Source organism: Moschus berezovskii, chromosome 11 (assembly GCF_049115385.1).
Source record: "Moschus berezovskii isolate FMDL1 chromosome 11, NW_MosBer_1.0, whole genome shotgun sequence".
Lineage (NCBI taxonomy): Eukaryota > Metazoa > Chordata > Mammalia > Artiodactyla > Moschidae > Moschus > Moschus berezovskii.
The window spans coordinates 102,653,576-102,667,613 of NC_142470.1; the positions used below are offsets into that span (position 1 = coordinate 102,653,576).

The window sequence follows — 14,038 nt, forward strand, 5'->3', positions numbered from 1 at the left end:
AAAGCCAAGCTCTTTGTTGGGTCTTTTATTTATTATTAATTTATCCATTTGGCTGTACTGGGTCTTAGCTGCAGCATGCAGGCTCTTTCGTTGTAGTGTGTGGGGTCTAGTTTCCTGACCTGGGATCGAATCCGGGCCCCCTGCATTGGAAGCATGGGGTATTAGCCTCCGGACCACCAGGGAAGCCCCACCTTTGTTGAGTCTTGGTTTCCCTTCTTTCCTCGTGTCTTTGCCCTTTCATTTCAGACCCTTGAATCATCCCTTTTCTAAAAGAGCTTAATTCTAACCGTTGTGCATAACTGCCATGCCGAAAGACCAGGTAAACGGACGGCCAGGTAGATGGAAATGCTGGCAAGTTTTCAGAAGAGCGTTTCATTGTACCCATAGCAACACATGTCTGTAAGGCAGGGCAGTCCCTGCGCTGGAACTGGCTGTCATGCTGGCGTTTCAGAGCAGGATTCTTGCTGTCACGTATTTTGAGCATTACGTCACCCTGCTTGGAGGTTCATGATGGCAGGATCCGTACATTAAGTTTGAGCCAAAGCAGAAGGCTTGGTTCCCATCCAAAGATTATTTATGGAGTGGCTAGAAGAACATGTCAGGGTTCAGCAGGGTGGACATTTATGTTCAAATGTGTTTAGGATTTGTCAGTTGGGGGGTAGGGTTAGGAAAAGTTTCTATACTTACTTTAGGAAGCCAGCTGCAGAAATTTCTGACCATTAACATTTTCATAGTTTAAGACAGTTGTGGTAAAAAACACGTAACATAAAATTGGCCATCTTAACTGTTTTTAAGTGTCCAGTTCAGTAGGTATTAAATATATTCACGTTAGACAGTCATTACTACTGCCCAATGCCAGAGTTCTTTGCATCTTGGAAAGCTGAAAGCCTGTACCCAATTTGGAGTGAAGACTAAAAAAAAAAATTCGCCTTTTAATTTCCAGCATGAACATGAGCAGGGCAGCCAGTTTGGCACTGTGACTCCCGCAGCTGAACAGAGCCACTGTCTGTACACTGTTGTTTCTTGGCTTCCTGAGATGCCAAGAGTCCTCGTGTGGCCTGCCTTGCTCCCGTGAACTGGGGACACAGTGTGCAGGTGAGGGCCTGGTGGCTGCCTGCCCTGTTTTTGACAGCTGACTCTGGAATCCCTCCCTTGTGATGGCCTTGAAGCCCTCCTCTCTGGACCATCATGGTTACCCTGTGGCCTTGCCCATCGAGCTGCTGCATTCTCTGAAAATAGCACCGGCAGCTCCTGGGTTTAGTGGAAATGTGTGGATTCCTAAGGGAACCACACGAAAATAGATATCAACTTCTATAAAATGCTTTGTAAAAAAAAATTGAAATTGAGTAATTTGGGTTATGAATTTTACTTCAAAGAGGGGAACTGTCAACATCCTCATGTTGAGAATGCAAATACCCCAACCTTCATCTTCCCTTTTTGACAGTCAGGAGAGAGAACTTCAGACTTCCTCGGTAGCTCAGCTGGTAAAGAATCCGCCTGCAGTGAAGGAGACCCCAGTTTGATTCCTGGGTTAGGAAGATCCCCTGGAGAAGAGATAGGCTACCACTCCAGTATTCTTGGGCTTCCCTGGTGGCTCAGACGATAAAAGAATCCACCTGCCATGCAAGAGACCTGGGTTTGATCCCTGAGTTGGGAAGGTTCCCTGCAGGAGGGCATGGTAACCCACTCTAGTATTTTTGCCTGGAGAATCCCCATGGACAGAGAAGCCTGGTGGGCTACCATCCATGGGGTAGCAAAGAGTTGGATGTGACTGAGTGATTAAACATAGCACAGCCCAGAAGAACTTCATGTAATCCTTTATGGTTATTTGTCTCTTTTCAAAACTAAGAGTTTTCCCCTTTATTCTGGTTCTTCATTTGCTTTCCCCACCCTATTCTCCAAAACAGGGACAACAGCCAAACTACACAGCCCTGACATGAAGACAGAGATGTAGCCCAGATTGGTTTCCTGATGGGGGGTTAGGGTGCTGAGCTGGTACCCCGTGAATGTGCTGTGACCTTGGAGCTTGTGTGTGTGGTCAGAGGCACTTTACTGGAGAGGTGGAAGTGTTTGTCATGAGGTTGCTTAGGGCCTTAGTTGTGGCATGCAGGGCCTTAGTTGTGACATGTGGGGTCTAGTTCCTCCACCAGGGATTGAACCCCGGCCCCCTGCATTAGGAGCTCGGAGTCTTAGCCACTGGACTACCAGGGAAGTCCCCCCACACACTTTTAATTAATTAATTAATTTGACTGCATCAGATCGTTGTTGTCTTGTGCGGGACCTTTAGTTGCAGTGGACAGTTCCTCTAGTTGTGGCATGCGGGCTCAGTAGTTGCGGTGGGCAGGCTTCGTTGCCCTGGGGCTTGTGGGATCTTAGTTCTCTGACCAGGGATTGGACCCGAGTCCTTTGCATTGGAAGGTGGACTTTTAATCACTGGACTACTAGGTAAGTCCCTCAGGTATACTGTTTCTAAGCCACTAGGAGGAGAAAAAAGGACTTTAGGCTTTCTGACTTTCATTTAAATGCTTCTCGTGGGGGATGGGTGTCGCTGTTTTTCAAAATGGGTTTATTGCACTCTCGTGATCTTGCTGCTAAGAGCACAGAACTTTGTCACGGCTGCCAGCGGTAAGTCTCCAGGCCCAGCATAGAGGTTATAGAGCCAGGAGGCCATGGGAAGTCTTCTCCAAGCATCCTTTTTTTTCCCCAGGTCAGAGGCTATGATTTTATCTTAAACTTGGTTCCATCCACGTGCGTGGAATCCAGCCAGGAGGAAAGAATAGCAGCTTTCTTGCTTAGCGGCAAAATTTCCCTCCGTCCCTCTTTGGGCCCTAATTATAAAACTTGTCACTCAACAGCTATCTCAGCCTGAGTTGTTATTCTGATTGGTTAAAAATAGGAGTGTTGCACTCACGGGACACCAGGAGGGTTTCCCTGGAGCTCCAGATGAGCATATGGAACTGCCTAGGAAACAGGGAACCCAGAAAACCCCCAAGCACTGCCCTGCTTTTGTTGAGGGGAACTTGCTTCTCTCCATGGGAATTCTCCAGGCTAGAATACGGGAGTGGGCTGCCATGCTCTCCTCTTAAAGAGCCTAAGCCGAGCTAATAAATATTGCTCATGGGCTTCCAGGTGGCTCAGTGGCAAAGAGTCTACCTCCCAGGGAGATCCAGGGGATGTGGATTCGATCCCTAGATCAGGGGGATCCCCTGGAGAAAGAAATGACAACCCTCTTCACTATTCTTGCCTGGAGAATCCCATGGACCGAGGAGCCTGGTGGGCTACAGTCCATGGGGTCGCAAAGAGCCGCACATGACTGAGCATGTCCATCCAGCCCTTTGAAGCAGGGCTCCCCAGCCCCCGGGATCTGATGCCTGGTGCTCTGAGGTGCAGCTGACGCAGTAACAACAGAAAGAAAGTGCACAAGGGGTGTGGCACGCTTGAACCATCCCAAACCATCCCCAAACCATCCCCAAACCATCCCCAAACCATCCCCAGACCATCCCCAGACCATCCCCAGACCATCCCCAGACCATCCCAAACCATCCCCAAACCATCCCCAAACCATCCCAAACCATCCCCAAACCATCCCCAAACCATCCCCAAACCATCCCCAAACCATCCCCAGCACCCTCCCGCGGAAAGCTCTTCCCCAGAACCAGTCCCTGGTGCCAGAAAGGTCGGAGACCACGGTCCTGAAAGACATCCGTGGGATTATCTTCAGCTTCTTTGTGAAAGGGCGGAGTGGGTAGGACAGTGTACCCTGCCATTAGGAGCCGTGCCTGAGCGTTTTTCCAGATGTTTGCTTTATTTGTGTGTGTAGGTGTACATGTTTTTGTCTTGGGTGCAGTTGAAATTTGCAGGCATATTACCATCTTAAAAAATAACCTTGAGGGGTTACTTTGCCATGCTGGCTGCTTCTAATTCACCTCTGTAAACAACAGAAATTGTAGGATGACTGTCTCTTCCTGAGTTCGTTTCTCACTTTGGTTTCCCTCTCTCGCTGCCCTGCCTCCTGGCTTGGCTTCCTCTCTGTGGTCTTGGCCTCTTGTCTCCTGTTTTGTGGGCTCCACCCCCTGTGCTCTGGTTTACTCCCCTTCCCCATCCATTGCTCCTGCTGCCTTCAGAGGTTCTTGCAGGAGAGTTTGCATTTGCACAGACAGAGAGGTCACCCCTGTACTTGTCTGCAGGTGGACACTGGGTTGGCTCCCCTTGTCCTTTTCTTTTTTAAAAATTAAAAAGCAATTTTTAATTGGGGGATAATTGCTTTACAATATTGTGTTGGTTTCTGCCGTACATCAAGATGAATCAGCTATGGTGGTTTAGTCACTAAGTCATGTCCAGCTCTTGCGACCCCATGGACTGTATGTAGCCTGCCAGGCTCCTCTGTACGTAGAATTCTCCAGGCAAGAATACTGGAGTGGATTGCCATTTCCTTTTCTAGGTATACATATGTCCCCTCCCTTTTGAACCTCCCTCCCACCTCTCTATGTCCTTTTCTTTTTAATAAACTTTATTTTTAGACTAGTTTTAGGTTTAGAGAAAAATTGAGAAGATAGTAGATCGAGTTCTCATACACCCCCCATGCAATGTCTGCTGTTATTGACATGTTAGTATGGTGTGTTTAGTTGTCGTTAACCAACCGATACTGATCAGTTACTGTGATCGGCAGAATAATGACTGGAACCTGGCTTTAGGTCACATGGCAAAAGAGGGATTAGAGCACGGGTAGGATTTAGGTTGCTCATCAGTGGACCTTAACCTAGACAGATTGTCCAGGTAGGCGCAGTGTTATCACAAGGGTTCTTAAAGCCAGAAGCGGGTCTCTGAAAAGAGACCCAGAGAGATGGCAGCGTGGGGAACTTGTCCTGGTGTTTCTGGCTTTGAATATAGAGGAGGGGCCATGAGCCAAGTAAAGTGAGTGGCCTCCTAAAGCTGGACAAGGCAGGCAAATGAATTCTCACCTGGAGCCCCTAGAAAGAAGACATCTATTGACACCTTGATTTCCGCTCAGATCAGCATGAGACCTCTGATGTACAGAACTGTAAGAGAGGAAGCTTTTTTTGTCTGGATGTGGATCATGTTTAAAGTCTTTACTGAATTTGTTACAATATTGCTTCTGTTTTGGTTTTTTGGCCGTGTGGGATTGTAGCTCCCGACCAGGGATCAAACCCCGACCCCCTGCATTGGGAGGTGAAGTCTTCGCCACAGGACCACCAGGGAAGTCCCAATAAGTTTTGTTTTAAGCTACTATGTGGTAACTTGGCGCTTGTTACCAAAGTGACGTGACGATTGTTACCAAAGTCCGTCTTTTCTTTAGTTTTGTTTGGTCTCTTTTCTGCCTGTGGACACATTTAGTTGTCCTTTGGGTTGTAACAGCTTCTCAGACTTGCCCTTGTTTTGACCTTGACAGTTTTGAGGAGTATATTGGTCAGACATTTTGTAGACTGTTCCTTAATTGGAATTTGTCTGAAGTTTTTCTCATGACTAAAATGGGGTTCAGTTAAGGGTGTTTGGGAGGAGAAATGGGGTGAAGTGCTATTCCTATTGCATCCTGTCAGAGGATTATGACTGATACTGACCTTTATCACCTGGCCAAGGTATTGCTTGCCAAGTTTCTCCTCCTGAATAGTTACTGTCTCCACTTCCCATACTGTGGAATTTTTTCTTTCTTTCTTTTTTTGAGCACTTTCTTACTTTTTGACCACTACAAGGTGCTCCAGGATCATCTTATATATTTCCTGCTCCAAATCTAGAATCAGCCATTTTCCCAAAGAGTCCCAGTTCCTTTTATTGGAGGTTGGTAGAAATCAAGACCTGGGTGCTGGGTGTGCCCCTGGCTTCTGTGTCCTCTCTGCTAACAGAACAAGGAAATCTGTGTACTACCTTTGTGTATCCACACATCACTAAGTGTTTCTGTATGCAGCCATTTGTATCTGTGGTAAACTAGACGTCATCCATACCTATGTCTTTGACTCTAAGTACTGTATTTTTAATTTGGCTGCAGTGGATCTTCATCGCTGCACATGGGCTTTCTCTTCGTTGAAGTGCGTGAGCTTCTGATTGTGGTGGCTTCTCTTGTTTAGGAGCTCAGTCTCTAGGCGCACGGGCTTCCGTAGTTGTGGCACACAGACTTGGTTGGCTCGTAGCGGATGGGATCTTCCCAGACCAAGGATCAAACCCATGTCCCCTGCACTGGCATGTGGATTCTTAACCACTGGGCCACCAAGGAAGTCCTGACTACTGTATTTCTTGCCTTTTTGCCTTGCTTACCTGTAAACTCCCACTACAGTTAGGAACCTGGCTGTCACCTTCCATCATCCTTTTTCTTAATTGTTGGTTTCTAGTATTCCAGAAATGTATCAGAATTGTTAGCAGTGGACTCTATGGAGTACAGTACTTAAGCACGTTTCTTTGACCTTTCTTCCTAAAGATTCTGTTCATTTCCAGTTACTGAAGTCAAGCCCTTTTCCTGTATAACCTTCACTCTCATTTCATACATTTGTAATACAATTAGATTTTTTTTTTGGTCATATTCTGCATTCACTTGGGAACCCCTGGACCTCCTAAATGATTTTTTTTTTCAAAATTTGCAAACATGAAAGTTCACTCTTTATGCTGAAAACATCTGTGGATTTTGACAAAGGCACAGTGTCATGTTTATACAATTAGAGTGTCATACAGAATAGTTTCACCGCCCTAAAATTCCCCCACATTTGACTAATTCAGCCCCTTCTTGGTAATCACTGAGTGTTCTACCCTTGTTGTATTTCCCTTTTTTTTTTTCCAGAATAATTAGAATCGTGCAGAATGTAGCCTTTTTAGGAGGGCTTCATTCACTTAGCAATATGGATTTAAGGTCTCTCTGTTCATGGCTTGGTAATTTGCTTCTTTTCATCACTGAAAAATGCTGCATTGAATTATGTACCACAGTTTGATTATCTGTTCACCTGTTGAAGGACATCTTGGTTGTTTCCAATTTGGGGCAGTTATGAATACAACTTCTATAAATATTTGTGTGCAGGTTTTTGTGTGGGTGTGAATTTTCAAAACAGTTGGATGAATACTTAAGAATGTGATTGCTCTGTGGTGTAAGACTATGTTAAACTCATCAAGAACAACCAGACTGTCTTCCAAAGTGATTTTCCTAAGCACTCCCATCAGCAATGAATAAGTTCCTGTTGCTGGCATCCTTGTCAGCAATTGGTATGTGATACATTTTGAGTTAATTTCTGAAAGGTATATGATCTGTGTCTTAGGTTTGTATTCTTTCATATGGATGTCCAATTATTCCAGAACCATTTGTTGAAAAGACTATCCTTCATTGAATTACTTTTGCTCCTTTGTCAAAGATCAGTTAACTGTACTCGTAGGATGTATTTGTGAGGTCTGATTCTGTTCCATTGACGTGTGTATTTTATTGCCCATACCACATTGTCTTAATTGCCATAGCTTGGTACAGCAGTAAAGTCTTGAAATTGTATAGCATGAGTCCTCCAACTTTGTTCTTCCTCAGTAGTAGTATTATTGACTCCTCCAGGTCTTTGTCTTTTCAAGTAGACTTTCTAATCAATTTTATCAATATCTACAAAATGGCTTGCCAAGTATTGCCTTGAATCTGTAGATCAAGTTCGGATGACTTGACATCTTAACTGTACGGAATCTTTCAGCCCAAGAACATGGATTGTGTTTCCATTTGTTTAGGTCTTCTTTGAGTCCTTTCATCAGAGTTTTGTAGTTTTTTGCAAATAGATCCTGTGCATATTTAGATTTCTGCCTGATAAAAACATCTTTTGCTATTGTGAGTGGTATTTACATTCTTGTCAAACTTACTGGTACTTGGGAAAGCACTTGTCATTTACCCTTCTGTCTGACAGCCTTTCTATGTTTGCTTATTAGTTCAAGTTTGTTATTTTTTGGTTATTGATTCTTTGTGAATTTTCTGTAAAAACAAGCATGTCATCTGTGAACAAAGGCAGTTTTTTTTCTGCCTTCCTGTTGATTCATCAATTTCTTTAATAGATATCAGTTCAGTTCAGTCGTGTCCGACTTTTTGCATCCCCATGAATCATAGCACGCCAGGCCTCCCTGTCCATCACCAACTCCCAGAGTTCACTCAAACTCATGTCCATCGAGTTGATGAGGCCATCCAGCCATCTCATTCTCTGTCGTCCCCTTCTCCTCCCACCTCCAATCTCTCCCAGCATCAGTCTTTTCCAGTGAGTCAACTCGTTACATGAGGTGGCCAAAGTATTGGAGTTTCAGCTTTAGCATCAGTCCTTCCAATGAACACCCAGGACTGATCTCCTTTAGAATGGACTGGTTGGATCTCCTTGCAGTCCAAAGGACTCTCAAGAGTCTTCTCCAGCACCACAGTTCAAAAGCATCAATTCTTCGGCAGTCAACTTTCTTCACAGTCCAACTCTCACATCATACATGACCACTGGAAAAACCATAGCCTTGACTAGACGGACCTTTGTTGGCAAAGTAATGTCTCTGCTTTGCCAAGAGAATTCAAATGATTTAGCTCTCTTTGTGTGAGTTTTGGTAATTTGTGTCTTTCAAGGAATTGGTACATCTCATGTAAATTATCAAATTTGTGAGTATAGAATTGTTCATACATTCCTTTATTATCCTTTAAATATCTCAGGGAACATTTCTGATATTGGAATTTGTATCTTCCCTCCTTTTTCCTTCCTTAGCCTAACTCGAGGCTTGTCACTTTTATTGATCTTTTCAAAGAATCAGATTTTGGTTTTATTGATTTTTTTTCTATTGTTTTTCTATTTTGAATTATGTTGGGTTTTTTGGCTCAACTTTTATTATTTTCATCTGCTTTCTTTAGGGTTATGTTGTTCTTCTTTCTATAGTTTCCTAAAGGAGAAGCTTAGAGTATTCTAATGTTAGAGCTGAACCCAGAAGTCCCCTCAGCACTGTTTAACTGCTGCTCTTCCCACCTTCTTCCAGGTGAAGGGGCCAGGTTGATTGTGTTGGCATAAAACTTGCTGCCCATTGCCAAAGCTCCTGAGCCTTGAGTCTTTCCAAACAGAAAGATTTCTTCTGTGTGGTATAGATATACAGTGGAATAGTACTCAGTCATAAAAAAGAATGCAGTGATGCCATTTTCAGTAACATGGATGGACCTAGAGATTATCATACTAAGTGAATCAGAGAAAGACAAATACTATAGCACTTATATGTAGAAGCTAAACTACTACATGAGCGAGCATTTCTATGAAATAGAAACAGACTCCCGGACATAGAGAACAGACTTGTGGTTGCCAGTGGGGAGGGTGGATTAGGGAGGGATGAACTGGGAGCTGGAGGCTAGCAGAAGCTAGCTGTGATATAGAGGATGGATAAACAACAAGGTCCTACTATACATGGTTAATCTGGACTATTTACAATAGCCAAAACATGAAAGCAACCTAAGTGTTCATCAGTAGTTGGATGGTTAAAGGAGACACGGTACACATATACAATGGCGTATTCCTCAGTCACCAAAAAAATGAAATAATGTCATTTGCAGCATCATGGATGACCTAGAGATTACCATACTAAATGAAGTAAGTCAGAAAGAGAAATATCATATGGTAGCACTTATTTGTGGAATCTAAAATGGGATACAACTGAACAAATCTTCAAAACAAACTCACAGACGGAGAGAGCAGACTTGTGGTCACCGAGGGGAGTGGGGGGTGGATTAGGAGTTCGGAGCTGGATGGAAACTGTGTGTAGAATGGATTTAGCAGGAGTAGAGACGTAGGTGTAGGGTGGACACAGTGAGGGGAAGGGAGGGCGGGACCGACTGAGCCAGTAGGCTTGACACACAACATACGCCACCATCCGTAACAGAGGGCTGGTGGGAAGGTGCTGTGAAACACGGGGGTCTCAGCCTGGGCTCTGTGACAGCCTAGAGGGCTGGGGAGGTGGCTGGGTTGGAGGAGGGAGGCTCCGGAGGGAGGGGACATACGTATACTTATGGCTGATTCATGTGGTACGGCAGAGACCAGCACAACATTGTAAAGTAATTATTCTCCAATTAAAAGTAAATAAATTACAAAATGGAAAAAATCTTGCTGAATAGCACAGGAAACTGTATTCAGTATCTTGTGATAAACCATAATGGAAAAGAATATGAAGAAAAAAGTGTATATATGTATACCTGAATCACTTTGCTGTACAGAATAAATCAACACATTATAAACCAACTATAGCAGCAGCATACTTCTATAAATTTAACAAAAAAAAAGGCTTCTGGCGCTCTGAGTTACCGCCCCGCCTTCCCAGCAGGCTGCTGGCTGTCCGTCCCTGTGCTCACACGTGCGTTGTCCTCTTGTCTCTTGAAGGTCGCCTGGTGGGTGCCCTGGACGCGGTGCTGGATTCCAACGCCCGGGTTGCTCCATTTCGAATTCTGCTCCAGGTGCCCGGCTCCCAGGTGTATTCTCCCATAGCATGTGGTGAGTTACTGAGCGGATCGGACGTTTACTGGGCCGTGGCCACGGGTGAGTTTCATCCCAGGTGGAGCGTTCCCCACCTTGAGGTCTGAGCATGGGCATCTGCATGGTGGTGCTGCTTGAAGGTAGCTCGTCGAACCTCATCCGCTGCTGTGAGCGCTCTGTTCTTTCTCTCAACCATCAGAAGCACGAAGTGGTTCTTAAGGCTGGACAGCCAGGTCGGACAGATGGTCCAAGTGGTGTGTGGTTCCCGGAGGAACCCAGCCGTTTTCTTTTCCGTCTTGTGTCTGCCATAACACAGGAGTCCCGGGTGCGAGTGCACACCGTGGTGGTGCCGGGGAAGTGTCCCGGGCTGGGTCTGTCTCAGGCCCGTCTTGGCCCTTGTTCCACGTGTGCACGAATCCCTGGACATCTGGGCTCTGCGGGAGTTAGAAGTCACCTTCCCATCCTCTCTGAGTTTCAGCTCCTCCCACACGCACTCTTCAGGGCTCTGCCAGGACACTTGGATCCTCTGGGAATCATGGCATTGTGAGAAGCCCCTTCTGTTAAAAACCAAACCTGAGATGTGTCTTTTTATTTTTCACGCACCACAGAAACTTTATTCACACAATCTTTGTGAGATGTCTGAACCTGTGCTAATGAGGCACGACAAGCCCTTTTTTCTCAGGCTTGTTACTGACATGTAAATTAGCACAAATGCAGGTCAAACTTACACACGGTTGACAGATAACTCCTAGTCCCTATTTTAGTATTACCATCACAGGGGTGGTCAAAGGGCTGTCGGTGAGACGTGTCTTTTTAATTACGCAAGTAATCTTCACACTTCAGAAATTAGAAAATGGGTAGAAAAGAAGGAAAAAGAAGTCATCCATAACATCTTATCCAGGGTAGTCACTCTCTGACTACATGTGCTTCTACACAGAGGTTTTCAGTTGTGTGTGTGTTTTTTTTTTCCTCTTAAAAAAGTGAAAGTGTTAGTCACTTGGTCACGTCCTACTCTTTGCAACACCATGGACTATAGCCCGCCAGACTCCTCTGTCTGTGGGATTCTTCAGGCAAGAATACTGAAGTGGGTTGCCATCCCGTCTCTAGGGGATTTTCCTGACAGAGGGATTGAACCCTTGACCGTGTAAGCCACCAGGGAAGCCCACATTTTAGTAACTACTGTCAAATTTCAGTGTCACCTTACATTCTCTAATGACATTGGATTACTTTTTTTCCTGGAAAAAATACAGGAAAGGGTAAAGAAGAAAATTATTGTCTTATGCCCACCATTTATTACTAGTGACTGTTAACATCTTGGAACATTTTTTTCCCAGCTTGTTTTGTTTGTTTGGACAAATCATTCTGTATTTGCATAAAGTGATAAAATGATGCATGCTCAATATAATGCCCTGGAAAGTACAAAGAAAAAAGTATATCTTCTTCCCTGCCCCGCGTCCCCCACCAACATCCTAGCCAACCAACCCCCAGCGACATGGATTGACAACTTTTTTCCTTCCTTCCTTTTGTCTTTTTTGGCCATGCTGAGCTTGGTGCCCCAATCAGGGACTGATCCCAGGACCGCGGCAGTGAAATCTCCGAGTCCTAACCACTGGCCCACCGGGAATTCCCAGCACCACTTTCTAATGCATCTACACAAGTCCAGGGAGAGTTGGGAAGAACAGTAGATGGTGCAGCTTGTCTGACAGTGCCAGTTGACAATAAAAATATTGTTTTTAGTGGATTTCAATAAAAGGGAAGATGCTGAAGTGAAATGAAAAAACTGTTAAACTTCAAAGAAATATCCCTCCAACACTGAGTGCCGGCTTTCTAAAAAGTTCATTGAAGGTCAAGGGGATAGATGTTTGAATGTGTGACAAGGTCAGAACGGTGGCTTTTGAAGACAGTGTTTCTACTCGGACAGTGTTCATGGACTCACCTCCTGAAGGACAAGGAGGCTGTCAGCCTTCCCACCCGTCCCCTGCTGCCCCAGGCGCTCATGTTAAAAAGTTTTACTGTTAGTTGTGCGCCGTGGCGCTCCTTCTGTTCGGTAACTGTCCCTCAGCATTATTTGGCTCAGTTCTCTGTGTGCATCGGTTCAGTGCCTCCCTCAGGTGCGCCTTTCCCAGCGTGGCATCTTTTGTTTCGGCTGCTTCCTTAGTTGGCGGAGTTCCTGTCTTCTGTCCCTGATGATGTCTCCCGTGGTTGCAGCGCCCTGGCTGGGTATGATGGGTTCTGACCAGTCTCGGGGGCGTGGTGGCCATCACTCTGGGGTCTTGCAGTATTTCAGTGGCGACGGGAGAAACCTCAGGCTGGTCTGATGCACCCTACCCCCACCCCGCGCGTGTGAGTGATGTGCTTTTCATGGGTATAACTGCTTTTTTTATCTCTGAGTTTTCGCAACATTAGTCACTTTAGTACTCCCTTATAATCTGTTACTCCCTGGAGCACTTTGTGTTACATTTTTCTGAAACTCCATGTGCTCTTCCAGGACTTAAGATTGCTTTCTTTAACCATTTCAGGAAACTTTCTTAGTATCATTCTGTGTATGTGTTTTATATATAAAAAATGCATTTTATATTCCGTTGATTGGATTTCCCACTTCAAGGACACTTTATGTTGGACAGGTCTGTTTTTCATTTCTGCTTTTCCTTTTTTTGGTGAAAAGAGATCTTTGATAAAATAATTGACCGTTCAGGAGCACTCCCCTTTCACAGTATTCCTTTTTACTTCTTATGTGCGTTATTGGTTATGCTGTTAGATTTCTTGGTTACAGCACTAAAGGGCAGAAAAAGGAATGTAATATAAGGCAGTATTTCTTTCAGGTGCAGTAAGCGTGGGCTTCCCCAATGACTCAGTGGTAAAGAATCTGCCTTCCGATGCAGGAGACACAGGAGATGTGGGTTCGATCCCTGGGTTGGGAAGGTGCTCTGGAGGAGAGCATGGCAACCCACTCCAGTTTTCTTGTCTGAAATGTCCTGTGGACAGAGAAGCCTGGTGGCTGCAGTCCATGGGGCCGCAGAGTTGGACTCAGCACCTGAGCACACACAGCATAGTAGTGTTTTAGGAATGCTGTGTTTTTCCTGATCTGTCCTTTTCAGCTGCACTCTGCATGCTGGTCCTATAGCCCTTTCCTCTAAGGCAATTCTGTTCTCAGCAGTGTTTCCCAGACTCTGCTGCCTTTAACTGACCTACTAATTTTGTTGACATGTGGTTTTTAAAAAAATAATAACTTAAGTGAGTAGTTTGGCCGTGTGGGGTCTTCGCTGTGGCACTCGGGATCTTCACTGCATCAGCGCGGTCTTCCGTGTGGTACTGCGGCACACAGGCTCGGTAGTTGCGGGAGGCAGGATCTTAGTTCTTCACCAGCGGTCAAACCCGCATCCCCCGCTTTGCACGGTGGATTCATAACCCCTGGACTACCAGGGAAGTCCCCATGTTGTCCGTGGCTTTGGTTCCCAGTTCATTTTCTTAGGTCTCCAGTCTCCCGTTTTATCTGTAGTCTCGCCATCTCATCTTTGAGCTCTTGCTCCGTTGAACTCACGTTTCTGTTACGTCGTGTTGGGGCGTGAAGGCTTCGTGCGCATCTCCTCCTCCGGGAC

General features: G+C 45.3%; 1 protein-coding gene across 6 annotated transcripts in view; it reads left to right on the plus strand.

Moving 5' to 3' along the window:
• Positions 1-14,038, plus strand: part of TBC1D8 (TBC1 domain family member 8) — a 147,837-nt gene that overhangs the window by 40,220 nt on the left and 93,579 nt on the right. For 3 of the 6 annotated variants that reach the window (XM_088841633.1, XM_055400992.2, XM_088841635.1), the window contains one exon: positions 10,347-10,457. The exons of 1 other annotated variant lie outside the window; for it this stretch is intronic. In XM_088841633.1, coding sequence (XP_088697759.1) covers positions 10,347-10,457 — 111 coding nt within the window. Of the gene's footprint in view, positions 1-10,346; positions 10,503-14,038 lie in introns of those variants that run through there. 2 more of the 6 variants (XM_088841632.1, XM_055400991.2) reach the window with 1 other exon arrangement.